General features: G+C 43.4%; 1 protein-coding gene across 2 annotated transcripts in view; it reads left to right on the top strand.

The window, feature by feature from the left end:
- LOC103745622 (sulfotransferase 1C2) overlaps positions 1–13,000 on the top strand; it is a 36,972-nt gene extending 23,972 nt beyond the window's left edge. The window contains exons 2-9 of one of the 2 annotated variants that reach the window (XR_003851815.1): positions 620–797; positions 1,163–1,288; positions 5,430–5,527; positions 8,377–8,503; positions 8,980–9,074; positions 9,213–9,393; positions 11,530–11,734; positions 12,003–13,000. Coding sequence is in view for 1 of the 2 variants with exons in the window: in XM_029570655.1 (XP_029426515.1) it covers positions 647–797; positions 1,163–1,288; positions 5,430–5,527; positions 8,377–8,503; positions 8,980–9,074; positions 9,213–9,393; positions 11,530–11,642 (891 nt within the window). In the remaining variant the exon portion in view is untranslated. Of the gene's footprint in view, positions 1–619; positions 798–1,162; positions 1,289–5,429; positions 5,528–8,376; positions 8,504–8,979; positions 9,075–9,212; positions 9,394–11,529 lie in introns of both variants that reach the window. The other variant, XM_029570655.1, reaches the window with a different exon arrangement.
- Positions 13,001–15,426: the final 2,426 nt, after the last annotated feature.

The following is a 15,426-nucleotide window of genomic DNA, read 5'->3' as shown; positions in this document are numbered from 1 at the left end:
TGGAAGTGGGCTCCTGCCAGGCTGCCAGACTGCCTGAAAAATCACACAGGAAAGGCTGGCAGTTTCCAGAGCCGGAGGCCATGTTTTTGGGGTGGCTACTTCAAAAGACGAGTCAGGAAGATGCCAGAAAAGCATCCTGCTGAAAAAGGAGTCTCTGCATTTGAATCCGAGCCTGTGGGCTTTCCGGACATGAAGAGACTGCTACTTTACACAGCAGGAGTCCCCAACATGGATACATGCAGTATGTGCAATACTAGTCATCTCTAAATAAGAAGTCCAATGACTTGCCACAACACTGCTGAACCTTGAGAATATAAGCCATGTAAACCAAGCCACTCACAAAAGGATAAATATAATTTACTTATATAAAGTATCTAGAGTTCAAAGAGATAGAAAGGAAAATGGTGGTAGCCAAGGACCAGGGGAGGGGGAGGGAGGCTTAGAGTTTCCATCTGGGAAGATGAAAAGGTTTCTAGAAATGGAAGGTGATGAGGGGTAAAGAACAATCTGGATGTTACTAATGCCACTAAACCATACACTTAAAATGCTTAAGAGTCATTTTCATGTTAGGTGTGTTTTGCCACAGTGTTTTGTTAAGTCTGTTCCGTTCTTCTTCTAGGGACTGGACCCTCCACTCTGAGATTCTATGGTCCTAACCTCAGAAATGAGCAAACAAACAGAACTGAAAGAAGTAGCAGGGATTCTCCTGCAGGCAGCAACTGTGGACAACTGGAGCCAGATCCAGACTTTTGAGGCCAAGCCAGATGACCTCCTCATCTGTACCTACCCTAAATCAGGTAACTAGGCATAGTACCAGCCCTAGCCCCACCCTCCAAGCCAGGATGGATTTCTCCCTTAAGGTAGAATTCTCTGAAATAGGGAACCTGTTCCTATCTGTTGAAGGACCGGCTCCATCTCCAATGCCTGTATCCCTGGGTTTCCAGGAACTATTTGTCCCCTGCCATTTGCTGTTCCTGGGAAGGGGTGAGAGCTTTGCCTCTGCTACCCCACTCTCCACAGAGATCCAAAGTCCAGCTGTCCTGGCTGAAAGGATCCTGGACAGAGTGGAAAGTAAAACCAACACCAGGCTCCACATCCTTTATTCACGATACTTCAGGAGAGAACAATAGGTTTCTGCTTCTCACCCTTCCTTGTCCCTCAGGGACAACATGGATTCAGGAAATTGTGGACATGATTCAGCAGAATGGGGACGAGGAGAAGTGCCAGCGATCCATCATTCAACATCGGCACCCTTTCATTGAGTGGGCCCAGCCACCCCAGCCATCAGGTGAGAGGCCCTGCTTCCCTCTGTAGGCTTCCTTCCACCTTCTAGTCTCTGCCCTTGCCTTTGCTCCTATATCTCTCCATCTCTTTTCTCACTCCACCCCTTACCCACCAAAGGTGAATCACCAAGGAGAAAGGTTATATGTGAAAGTCCATTTCTGACTTATTTTCTAATTATACCCTCCTTCTGGTCATATTCAACTGTAGAACACAGAGATGAGATGGTGCAAAACTGCTCATCAGCAATTCACACTCCTCTCAGTTCCCTGCCCTACAATAGCAATAGCTCAGTGCCTCCAGGACTAATTTCACATTCATTCTCTCATATTCTTTCTCTCTCCCTCTCTCTCTTTCTCTCTCTCTCTCTCTCTCTCTCTCTCTCTCTCTCTCCTCCCCCTCCCTCCCTCTTCAGAACTGATTATTCATATTCAGAAGAAAAGCCATTTTTCACGTAATATTTAACCCAACTTTTCTATTCACACACACAAAAAAAGTTCAAAACAAAAGACAACCAAAGAGCAAAAGAAACCATTTGAGGAAGTACTTTGCAGAACAAGGGCAAGAGGAAGATCCTCCCAAGGCCCAACATGGCAGGCTGCTGTTAAGAGAAGCTTAGACTGCTAGCAGCTGCTGCTGCTGTGAAAAGAAAGTCAGAACCACTCTAGTGTTAAATCTGGCACTCTTGGAGCAATCGTTGGCAGAGTCTGATGAATCCTTTCAAATGCCTTGAGACAGAAAGCTCCTGATCAGCTGTGCATAAGAACTTGTAACCTGGGCAAGGGGGTGTCTCCATGTCAGGATGCCCTTCTACCTGTCTAGCTCCTCTGGCTCTAGAAATTCCCTGCTTTGCAGTCCAGTGCCTGGTCCTCTCCCCTGGCCTTACTAACACCCGTCCATGTGCAGTCTGTCTAGTCTTCTGCCCTTGAGCAGCAGGATGGTATAATTACTAAAGACAACCAGGGATTAAATTCTAAGTGTACCACTCACCCCATGACCTTTGTCAAGTTACTTAACCACTCTGTTTCTTCAGCTACAAAATCAGTAGAATTAGTGTCTATTCCAAAGAATTATGGAAGGATTAAATGTATTTCATATATGTAAAAGGCCTCAAACAGCCTGGCACACAGAAGTCACTTAAGTGCTGAGTGCTGCCACCTCTCCAAGTCAAATCCCTTGCCCTCAGCAGTCATGTGACCCTTTACTATCCAAGCCCAGCATTTGATGTTGTTCCTGTGTTCTGTTCCTGCTACCATTGTCCTACCTCGATACCATGGGAGATTAAAGAGAGATAACAAAGTGAGATTTCTAATGAGGTATTAGAAATGAGGCTTCCGGTGGGCAGCAGGAAGTTAATTCCTAAGGCAGCAAAATCCAGGAGAAAGCCTCCCTCCAGCCAGCTCCAGCAAGTATGGAATTTTGAGAACACATAGTGACCATTTGTCAGGTTGGAACTGCCTCACAGAGGTCCAAGTGGCTCTTTATGAACTAAGGTGCCCATATCTACAGAGTAACAAGTCTAGGCCACAGATAGATGGATGTGTGGAGGTTTATATTGGGGCAGGTGGTCCCTGCCCTAGAGATGAGTACACCCAAGAGGAGGGTGGTTCCTGACACAGACTTGTGCATGTGAGTCAAGGGCTAAAACCACCCTCAGAGGGCTGTGGGCAGGGTGGGCCCTGATGCACCATGAAAAGCTTGTTAGTCTCCCTCCCAGGACCCCCTCCCCTTCCCCACTCCCATCAACTCCATCTATAGAGCCACTGCACAACAGGATATGGAGTCTGCAAACCCATAGGAGGATTTGGAGAGACTAAAAATATATATGGGGCATGTGTGTGTCTCTGTGTGTGTGTGTGTGTGTGTGTGTGTGTGTGTGTGTTAGAGATTAGCATTGACTGCTGTAGGCAGGGCGAAGGACACATGGCTAGAGAACACACCTAGAGGAGACATTGGAGCCATCAGCTGTTATCTCACACATCTGCCTCTCTCTCTCTCCAAGCCTTTCAAGGGCAAAAGCTACATGCTAGTTAATTTTTTACTCCATGAGTTTATTCTCATGATAATGGCTATAGCCATAGCTATTTTGCTTTAGCCTCAAGGCTAGGATCTTGGGGTGACTGATGATTGCCAAAAGACTCATGTGCCCTCCATTCCCTGTAGGCGAGATGGAAGTGGGCCCTAGCCTGAGATATGGCCTATACATCACCCTGTGTTTCCCATCTCAAAATCTATATAACCAGGATGGTATACTGGGGTGAGATAAACAGGGCTTCCTGGAGTATTGGTGAGAAAGAAAAGGTAGAAAAGCAACGCTGGTGGACTACTTAGTATAGCACCCTGAGCTCACAGAAGCTCTCTGCTCTAAGGTACTTTGAAAGAAAATTTTGAGTTGGAACTGTGCCAGGACCTCTAGGAGGGCTAGTCAAGAGAGGAAGGGTACCTCCTGGCTGTCAGTGTAGGAGCTGATGCAATGTCAAAGTTAGAAGACCAAGCCCCCTTTAGGCCCAGGATGTCTATTGCCTCAGATATGGCAGGAAGAAATACTACCATACCAGGAAAGAAAACTACCTGGTCTGCACAGCCAACCTCCTGCCTGCCCATCACTTGTGTCTTACTCCCTAAGTTGGGACCACAGACCCTGCTCCACCTGTGCTCTGCGTTTGATGGCATTTCTCCCAGTGTTTTCATCTCTGTGTCTCCATGGTGTGCTTCTCCAGCTTGGCCATCATTTCCTCTTCAGCTCTGCTGTTCTGCTATATAACCCTGTTTACTCTGGGCTTCTCTAAAGACATTGTGAATCCTCCCAGTCTTCTTGATAGTCATTTCTTCCTTGCTCATATTTTCCATTTTCTCTTTCATGTCTTTGCACATGTAAAAATAGTCTTTTATCTTTCTCTAAGAGCATGCATGAATTAAACAATATGTAATGCAATGTCTATAATAAAAAAATTACAAAGTGAAAAAATTAAGTAAAGATAAAAATAGCCATTTATATTGCCTATCAAAGCACCCAGTAACTGGGATTCTTGGCGTTTAATTCACCCAGTGTTTTTTTCTAATTCTCATTCATGGGGTTTGTTCCCTCATTAGTTTCATTGTGTTATAGTAAGGGTTCTTTCTGCTGGTCTTGATCTTGCAGCTGCCTTGGAGCATTTCTTATCTAGAATAGTTTAATTTGGGGCCAACCAGATAGTATGACATGAAACCTATACAGGTAGTTAGGAGGATAGTGTGTGCCTATGTGTTCTCAAAGAAGCCCATTTTTATGTACCAAGGCAAGGCAAGACAAAGATGTTTTCCCAGCTCCCTTTGCCAGTATGTAAAGTTTTATTCTCTCACCCTTTTCCTGGGTGACAAACATTTCATCTTTCAGCCAAATGTACAGATTTCTGCTCTGACTCCAGGCCCTCTGAAGCCTATCAGCTCCTCCTCACAGGGGTCACTGAGCCCAGCTGTGGGGGCCCAATAAGGGCAGCTGTCAACACAGCCTCTTCCCACATTTCTGCCTTGCCAGTCCCTCTTCACAGTGGTCTCAAAAGAAAGTGAAGGTTTTATGTAGTCGGGCTGCCTCTGATCCCTGTATAACAGGGGAGAGGGGAGAGAGTTCCAGCATAGGAATGTCCAACTCAAGGATGTACCCATAGTACAGGTGGAAACCAGTGATGTCCTGAGTCTGACAACCTGGGCCTCTAAACTTCCTTGGAAAAGTGAGAATGGTGTGTGCTATTCTGGAATCTGGGCACCCACAGAGTCTTTTAGGGGTTAGAGATTCACAGACAGGTTTTCTGGTGGGGGTCTTCACATTTCCTTTACAGAAGTAAAAGTCTGCTCTAGGTAGGCATGGCCTAAAGAGCAGTCTGATCTGGAGTCTCCTCGATGAGACACACTCATCTAGCCTCAGTTTCTTTTTCATCATCCTCAAAGTGACAAAGTAAGTTGATTCAAAGCTCTAGTCCAGCTCTCAAGCTATGTTAGTCTACAAATGTGAAAGCAACAGCAATAATCCCTGAAGATCCCTAAAGAAAGTCAAGAACAGCTAGAAAGATACATGCGTGGATGATGGGATATTCTGGGCAGAGCCTGGAGCATAAGTTCCCATGAGCTGCTGGTACCATGCAGATATTTCCTCTTAAATTATCTTAAAGGTGTGGAAAAAGCCGACGCAATGCCAGCCCCACGGACACTAAGGACCCACCTTCCCACTCAGCTGCTGCCACCATCTTTCTGGGAAAAGAACTGTAAGGTAGGACAGCAACAGTTCCCCTGGAGCAGGGGAGGAAGCCCACCAAAAGCCAAGCCTCCAGACCCCAGGTCAGGACATTGTCTTTGGCCACTACCTCTCCACTGCCTCTGAGTGCTTTCTCATGTGCCCTAGTGTCTAGTATGTTCCTGCCACAAAGAAGGTGCTAGACCACACTAGGAGTGTACAAGGACAGAGGAGCCCTGCAGTGAGTGGAGCCGATGATCCAGGATGAGCTGTTGGGAGGGGCAGTTTTCATAAACAGGAATAAGGTGAAAGAGGGACTGGAAGATTTCCAGGTATCACGAGTATAGTTGGGGGGACTCATGGGAGCAAATGACTCGGCTTCCTTCCAGGAAAGCCAGATGAAGGATGAGAATTTCTATTTCTGGTATTACCACAGACCAGACATCCTGAAACCATTTTGTATACAGCTATGAGGCATATCCCTCTAAAATGTACAACTGACATCAAAATAAAGTAAGAAAGTCAGGCATGGCGGCACACAGAGGCAGAGGCAGGTGAGTCTCTGTGAGATTGAGGCCAGCCTAGTCTAAATAGTGAGTTCCAGGCCAGCTGGGGCTACAGGGAGACCCTGCTTCAAAAAGACAAAAAGACAAAAAGAAAAAAGAAAAAAAATATAAATGCAATTTTTTAGAGGGCCTCTGCTTCTCATAAAGCTACCAAAATATATATATATATATCAAGCCAACTCAAATGTATAAACAACAATTAGCAGGCAGATAGAGGCATTCATAGATAGATAGATAGATAGATAGATAGATAGATAGATAGATAGATAGATAGATAGATAGATGGATAGATTGATTGATAGATGGATGATAGCAAAATATCATCAAATCAGAACATCCATCAGAAATTGACTGGGGAGGCCCTTTTAAAGAAGCCAGCTGGAGTTCCCAAAAGAGTCCTGTGCAGAGCAGAGGTTGGGTGAGGTTTCCACATAAAAGAACAAATAACAATAGAGAGATAGCACCATAAAATTGGGGGCTTACAAACAACCATCAGAATCTGACTGAGGAAGCCCCATTTAGACGGCCAGCTGGAGTTCCCCATCAAGAACCCCAGATAGAGCAGAATGTCCCCTCAGGTAAGGCTTCTAAATAAAAGAATAAATAGCAACAGATAGAGATGACATCGTCAAATCAGGCATTCATAGCACACAGGACCATAGATGAAAACACAATGCTCAGTTCATGGACAGTGTGCATAAGGGGTTTATTTCAGTTTCTGCCTGAGGAGCAGGCAAGGCAGGGTAGGCAGGCTCAAGGTGGGTTGGCTTTAATAGTTTCACCAGGCTCTATGACATAGTTGCCTGCAGGTAGCCCTGGGCAGACTAGGCAGGTAGATAGAGGCCCAGAGTGTGAGAGCTTCTTAAAAGAAGTGATTGGGATGTGGCCTATACCTTTTTTAGTTCACATATGCTACTTCTAGGAGTGAGCTGCTCCTAGGAGAAGCAGGCCCTTCTGGGTCAGCAAGGCCCCAAGAGGTTAAGCATCAAAATACAGAATAGAAAAGACGTATTAATATACTACTATTGGCATTGTTGGCAGGAGGGGCTCTCCTGTGCATTGTAGGATGCTGTGCTGCATACCTGACCTTCACTTATTACATCAGTAGTGCCACCATCCCCAGTGTGACAGCAAAAATGTCTCCAAACATTGCCCAATATTTCCTAGTGAGACAAATTGCCCACAATTGAGGGCTACTGTTTTAAAGTAAAAATCAACATGGCTGTCATGGATCCACTTTAGGAATGATGATGTAAACAGAAATTGATTACCTAGCTCATTATGTCACAATGAGATAAAAGGTTGAACTTGGATAAAGTAAAAAGTTGAGGAGAGGGGTGTGAAGGTGCGGTCAAAGTAGAACCTAAAGGAACACTTTACTTGGGCAGAGTCTGGGACCACTAGAGATGGAAGAAACAGCATTGGGAAGAACTGGCAGAAAACTAGCTCTTGTGTTGTTCTGTGGGGTCTCTCCCTCCCCTCGTGGGTCATTGGCCACCAGTCCACAAGGACAAAGGGAGCAGAAGCGACGAACGGGGTCAGGACAGCCAGTGAGCACTGACAGAAGAAAGCCCTTCCGGGGAGGCAGGTTCAGTGAAACAGCTCCAGATTCAGTGAAACAGCCCCGTTTATTCAGTGGGACGTTAGGGAAAATATAGTGTGGAGGCAGCAGCCAAAGCCTCAGCTGATAGGTGCTCATAGTATGCTTTATTTACATGTGGTAGCAGGATCCTATCATCCGACTATGGGGCAATGCCTAATTATCATATAGAAAAAACCTGGGGGTAGTTTTTACTCCAGGTAACTATACCAAAGGTAATGTTCCAAATAAGGTCAGGCATCTGTGCTTGGCTGCACTTTCCAAGTAAGTCAGGCAGAGAGCAGGAGGCCCCCACTGAGAAAGGGATTCCTTCCATATAGTACCAAGACCCTTAGAGCTATCCGGACATGGAGGACTACAACCCTAGCATCAGGGTCCCCCAACATTGTTCCATGATCCAAACTCCAGATGGAGCTAGCCTGCTTCTCCGGAAACCACACTGAGGTTTCTGGAAGGCTCCTTGGCATACAGGTAGTTTCTAAAGGAAGATTTTCTTCCTGATATCAAAGGGGAAATCAAGAACTGAGCTAACTTATTAGTGAATTAATAGGGTTGGGCTGGAAACACAACAGAACTGACAAAGAACCTCAAAGCCATGTTGTACTGCCAGCAGAGCTGAGCATGGGCATACAGCCACCTCAAGAGGACTCAGCCCAGATGAACCCTGAAAATCCACATTTTTATATACTCTTTTACCCACCTCTCTTTTCTTCCCAAAGTTCCTTTATGTAGCTCGAAATGCCAAAGACTGCATGGTTTCCTACTACCACTTCCACAGGATGAGTCAGGTGCTACCTGATCCTGGTACCTGGGATGAGTATTTTGAAACTTTCATCAATGGAAAAGGTAAATAAAAATGTTCTGTGCTCCTATGTTCTCACTCTAGTGAGGCTGAGTGGAAAGACTCATGCATGACATTTGCTTCCCCAGAAGGCCTTGCGCCTTCTTAGGCAAGTCCCACCACTGACAGGAACCACGTGAAGCAGGTGTGCCACAGTCCCCAGTAAATATCCCCCTCCTGTTTCCAAAAGCCTTTATTCTGAGATTCCTGGAGTGCCATCTTCATTCCTGGGTGTCTCCATCTTGATATGAGGGTGCATGTGACTGTGCATAAGCAATATGAAGTCACTTTAAGTAACATATTAAGGGAAATAACCCCAAGACCGTCCTGAAGCACATGACTTCAAAATCAAGCAGCCCAGGACCCTTAGGACATATCTGACCCAAGACATTCTTTCCATGTCTCCGTTGCACCTCAGGCCAAGAAAAGCCAAACTGTCAGAAGGTTTTGTGTCAGAGAAAACTGTTCTTGTCTGTTACAGTGAGTTGGGGGTCCTGGTTTGACCATGTGAAAGGATGGTGGGAAATGAGAGACAGATACCAGATTCTCTTCCTCTTCTATGAGGACATAAAGAGGGTGAGTAAATAGCTGCTTCATGCTCAGGGACAGAGAAACTCCTTGAGGAATGTGCTTCTGAGAGGGACGTCTCAAAGAATGGAATCATGTCTTTCTGAAGCTCTCTTCCACCCCAATTCAATGTTACCCTTACCACAGAACCCAAAGCATGAAATCCAAAAGGTGATGCAGTTCATGGGAAAGAACTTGGATGAAGTAGTGCTGGATAAAATTGTCCAGGAGACGTCATTCGAAAAAATGAAAGAGAATCCTATGACAAATCGTTCTACGGTTCCCAAATCTATCTTGGACCAGTCCATTTCTCCCTTCATGAGAAAAGGTTTGTGGGACCTCTTTACCACTGATTCCAAGGCCGTACATCTCAAGCACATATATGCTTCTAACAGGGCAGAAGAGTTGTTCATATTGCAGAAGAGAGCGCTAAAAACAGTCTTGTAGATAACTAAGGCCAGAACCACTATGGTGCAGACCTCATTGGGAAACCTAGGCCTAAGTACCTGGGGCCTCAGCAGCAGGAAGCAAATGCTGTTTGCTTCTAAAGCTCTCACCACTTAGGATAAGCACAGCTACTGTCCACATGCACACCTGCCTTCTTCACTGACCAGCCTCCTCTCTTTCCACCACCACCATCCCCCACATGCCTTTTTCCTACTCCATAGTACCTGTAGTATCAGCTTCTGTACATATCAAGATCTTGACCATGGCCCCAAACTGCTCTACATCAGGACTTTCCACAACTATTTCTGAGAACCAGTGTCTTAATACTGCCTGGTTCTAGTTCTCAAAAGAGGGATTCTATCGGTCCAACTGATCCAGTTTTAAGGGAATAAAATGTATCAGTTAATTTAAAAATTAAAATACTGGTGCTGGAAAGATGGCTCAGCAGTTAAGAGCACTCCCTGCTCTTTCAGAGGACCCAAGTTTGACTCCCAGCACCCATGTGGCAGCTAACAACTGTCTGTAACCAGTTTCAAGGAAATCCAACACCTTCTTCTGACCTCCACAGGGATTGAACAGCATGGGTATACTTACATAACTGTGGGCAATACACTCATATACATAAAATAAAAATAAATAAAATATTTTAATTAACATTAAATAATTGATAAAAACAAAATCAATACAGATTTATCTATTTTACAAAGATCATCACTAAAACCCCATTCCAAGAAGAAACTACCAAAAGCATGAAGTCCCTCCCTCTCTGACTTCAGAACATATGCTTTTTTTTCCAAAGAAGTGCAACTAGGAACCAAGATTTGCATACTGCTCTGTCATTTTCCTTTCTCCTTCTGCACATCAGTTACTTTATTTCATTGCCCTTGCAGTCTGCAATAGCATCCCATGCTCCTGAAACAAATCAAACAGTTCTCTGTTCTCTTTGGATACTCAATGGTTAGAATTTGACAAGTAGCCTTCTTTGAGCCCATACATATCCATCATTCTGTGCATCCTCTTTCATTCATTTGCTTGCTTTGGCCCATAGAAACAAAGATAGAGACCATGATATAAAGCTGTTCACTAAAACACAAAATGTGCTTATACATTTTTGCTTATCAAAATGTGAGACATGCCTATAGGGCAAGGCATATGGATCTGTGCACATCATTCACCCAACTAGTTCTCTAATTATAGAAACTATATATGTTGTTTTTAATTGTTTTATTTTTATAATTAATGCTACAATGAATGTTTTGTGAGAAGTTCTTATTTCCTGATTATTTTTGTTGCATAATTTTCCAGAGGAGGCCCTGGTGTTACAAAGAGTGTCTCCCTATCTAAAATTATTTTAATCACCGCTTGGTGAAAAATAATATCCCTTAATTGTCTCCAAATTCTTCTTGCATTGAGATATAATCTACATACAGAAATGCACAGAACTTAACTGCACAGTTCAACAAATTTTGATAAACATACAAAGCTATGCAATCAGCACCACAAACATTTTCATCAACCCAGAAATTTCCTCTCATTACCTTTCCAGGCAATCTCTTCCTGCAAAGAGGAACACTGTCCTAATCTCTCACTCTGATTGATTTTGCTTGCTCTTAGACATCACATATGTAGACTATCTCAGTATATATTTTCTTATATCCAGGTTGTTGATCAGCATATCATCTTTAAAGTCCCTGGTGTAATTAATGTCTTCAGTTCACTCACTTTTACTCCTGTGAATGTTCAGTATGTAAATGTACTGCACACAGATGGATCCAAGTCATGGCAGATCACCAGCTCCTTAGAATTAGTTGTCCACCCAATTTAGAAGCTGGCACCCTGCAGAAAGCCCCTTAGAACTCCCTCTCAGAGCAGGGAGGTAAGGTGGATAAACCAGCACCCACTGAAGAGGAAGTGGACTACTGCCTGGCCAGCTCCAGTGTGGGCACTCCACACTCTACCCAGGGTTGACAGTCTGTCAATCAGAGAGCAATGCTTCTGTCTGGGCTTCTTTTTCTAGGAATTGTGGGCGATTGGAAAAATCACTTCACTGTGGCTCAGAATGAGAGATTTGATGAAATCTACAAGGAAAAAATGAAAGGAACCTCTATAAACTTCTGCATGGAACTCTGATCAGGATGTATATAAAATGAGGCACTAAGAACACGGAAGCTGTCTTCAGTTGTCAGCCCAGCCAAAACAAACTCAGAAAGCACCTTGTAAATGTCAGTGACTGTGATACAAACTTTGTGATTATTAACACTGATACAACTTTGTAAAAGTTGATTATATGTAATACTTATTTTCTCTACTATTCTTTACAAAGTAGTAAGGCAGTTTAATAAAATAAGTAAAATGTAAGATTTAAATACTACAAAGGTTTTTGAGTGCCCATCCTTCTGGAACGTGTAGATTCTTATTCTGTAATATACTACCTTCAGTACAAGGCAAGCATGTTTCACATCACAAATTCTCAACTTTTTTCCCTTTTAGTCCCAAATAGTGACATTTGAAGCTGAGAGCAGTAGGAGCAGTTTCCTGTGGGAGCAGAAACCCAGGGTGCCTTGCACCAGCTCGAACTCTGACTGCTTTTCATCACTGCTGTATTCAAACCTACATTATCTTCACGTGCAAAGACTTGGTCCACGGTGTGGTGCTATTGGAATGTGGTAGAAGTTAGGTAATTGGGCCATGTCCTTAAAGGGCTAGGGGACCCCAACTGCTTCTTCCTCCACGTGCTCCCAGCATGATGTGCTATTTGACCACTGACTAGAAATTCCAAAACCATGACCAAAATGAGCCATTTCTCTTCGTAAGTTGATTTATCTCAGGTTAGAATGAGAGAAAGCTGGCAAACATAGTCATCATGAACTGGTAATGGAATACTTTTCTCTGGGGGAAAAAAAGACTTGAATTTATCTAACCTATAAGTAATTGTTTGGTTACTAACTATATATGCATAGGTTCAAAATTGGCACCTCTTATTTTCTAAAAAAGGTTTATGTCACAACTGGATTGTAACTTCTTATTGCTTGTTTCTATGTCTTATTCCATTTGTAATGAAGTTATTAAGAGATTTTCTAGGCATGGAGTCCACCCCTGTAATTCCAAACCAAACAGAACTAGACATACCCACTTCCTTTCAAGGTTAAGTTCATAACAGTTCAGAATCACTCCAGCTAATCTCAGGAACAACCTGTGTCTCCAACTGTATAGTCATTGCATATCCCTGTGTTTAACAACAGATTCAGGATAAACCATGGAAGCTCAGTAGTTACAAACTCAAGTTTCTTCAATTCTGACTTTGTCTACTTGGCATTTTCATTTATATTAAGAATTTAAAACATCAATATTTGAAAGAGATAAATTGCAAAGCATACTATATTACTTTAGTATGTGCAAAGTTGTATTCATACTTGTCCTAGTTTGTTCCTTCATTGCTATGACAAAATACTCTGACCAATACCAATTTGGGGAGGAAAGCATTTATTTGTCTTACATCTCCTAGGTCACAGTTCATCGGGGAGCCCAAGGTAGGAACTCAGGGCAGGAACCTGGAGGCAGGAGCTGGAGCACAAGCCATGGAGGAATTCTGCTTACTGCTTGCTCTCCTGGCCCCTGCTCAGCCTGCTTTCTTATGCAGCACAGACCCACCTGCCCAGGGGTGGCACCACCCTCAGTGGGCTTGGCCCTCCCACATCATTCAACAATCAAGAAGGTGCCCCATGGACATGGCCACAGGCCAGTCCAATGAAGGCAATCGAGGCTCCCTCAACCCAAGTGTGTCAAGTTGACACTAGAGCTATCCAGCACAATACTTTACTCTTTTGTAATTTTTAAATTATTTGTTTTGCAAGAATGAATCAAGTAAATGAAACATTACATCAGAAGAATGATTAAGTAACTCAGATTTCTGTTTTTATAGACATTTTACTTTGTTGAAATTGACTCATTATTTTGCTGACATGTTTCCATACACAAAGTTGAATAAAAGTAGTTTCATTTACTCCATTTCTTTATTCTCCATTATTTGTTTCCATTGTGATTAATACTGAAAGTAGTTTTGGTGTGGGAAAATAGATTATTAAAAAGAGTTTGAGTGAGAAAGGGGGGTGTATTTATGGATTAGGGCAAAAGTGATTCAACAGCAGATCTGACCCAGGGGACATAGTCCAATCAGGGTATCATTGTCAGATGCAGGAAGAGACTTGCCCAAGCAGGTCTCTGTGAGGCAGGAGCCTTAAAGATCAGGACAGTCAGGCAATGGATGTTGGCAGGGGGTGGTTTTCTTGGCTCTGCCTTGGCAGTGGCATAACTGGGGCAGAAGAATAAAGGCTAGCCTGAGGCCAATCTTATCTTCTCCTGCCTCTCTCTCGCCACAGCCACTCCTTTCCCCGCTCTGGGTCAGAGAACACCAGGATCTACCATTTTGAGAACACTGATTTGTTTAGGGATAGGGTACTGAGAATTGAACCTAAAGAGAAAGCCAAGATTTTCATTGTTCAACTCAGCAAAGGTATGCCAGAAGCTAACTAAAAAAAGTAATCTGGCCGGGTGTGGTGGCACACCCCTGTAGTCCCAGCACTTGGGAGGCAGAGGCAAGCAGATCTCTGTGAGTTCAGGGCCAGCCTGGTCTAGGAGACCCTGCTTCAAAAAGACAAAAAAAAGTAATTTGGTGGCATTCAAGGGCTGTGGCAACAGCCTGTGTTATTTGGGGAATCTCAGATTACTAAAAGGTAGGTTTCTCCTACCTGGAACTTTTTTGTTGTTGTTGTTATATAGCCCTCAGCCATACATAATCACTTGTATATCTATTGTATGTGTGTTTCTCAGTGGGACTTTGAACAAATATATTTATTTCTGGTTTTTTACATCATCTAAGGGTTATCTCACCTCTCACTCCCCCTGTATAACCCTCCTTACTCCCTCCCCAGTTAAAATACCCACCTTTCCCCATTTCCCCAGTGATATCACCTGTCTCCTACTATGGCCCTCTCGAATTCCTTCTTCCCCTTTACCCCCATGGTTTCTTTCCATTTATCTGGCCCTTGCCATTACATCAGGATATATACTCACATCTAAGGATTTAGAGCTAAGATCCACAAATGGGAGAGAACATGCACCAATTGTTTTTCTGAGTCTATGTTACTTCACTTAGAATGACAGTTTCTAGTTTGAACCATCTTACTTGCAAATTTCATAATTTTGCAAAGCCCTTGAATGCTTCCCAGAATTTGAAGGTAAGACGCTATTGCTGAAGACAAGACATACTTGGAGCAATCAAGCTGAACTGACCTAGAATCCTCCTCCCTGAAGACTAGGTCTCACAGTATCAGAGGATACTATGATAGCTGTCAAGGAAGAAAACAAATCAATGATTCTATCCAGCTGTAAAGACTAATAAACACCTGGCCAAGCAACCAAACTATCTCTATTGGTGCAGTTGTGGCATTTTTATCTTGGGGTTATTAACAACTATCTAATTGGAATTAAGGTCCATTCAATGTGTGGTACTGAAAGCATAGCCAAATATACATGGTTGGAAAGGTCATAGATCCTAGAGAAAAACCTTCTTTTACTACATCCCTACATGACCGTAATTTGTTACTGTATTCTACATATGTACATTAGGGGCTGGAGAGATGGCTCAGCAGTTAAGAGCACTGACTGCCCTTGCAGAGAACCCAGGTTTGATTCCCAGCACCCACATGGCAGCTATGAATCATCCTTAACTCCAGTTTCAGGGAAATCTGAAGCCCTCTTCTGACTTCCACAACATTGCGTGACACGGGTGCACTCATATACATGCAGGCAATACATTCATACACATAAAATTAAAATAATAAATAAAATATTTAAAAATCCAAACGTACATTAAAGCACAGAATAAAGGAAGAATATTGAAAGCTGCAAGAAA

This window comes from Nannospalax galili, unplaced genomic scaffold (genome assembly GCF_000622305.1).
Source record: "Nannospalax galili isolate Female #2095 unplaced genomic scaffold, S.galili_v1.0 scaffold323, whole genome shotgun sequence".
NCBI classification, from domain to species: Eukaryota; Metazoa; Chordata; class Mammalia; order Rodentia; family Spalacidae; genus Nannospalax; species Nannospalax galili.
Note: the sequence above shows the minus strand (reverse complement) of the source record. Positions and strands in the feature narration are given on the sequence as shown.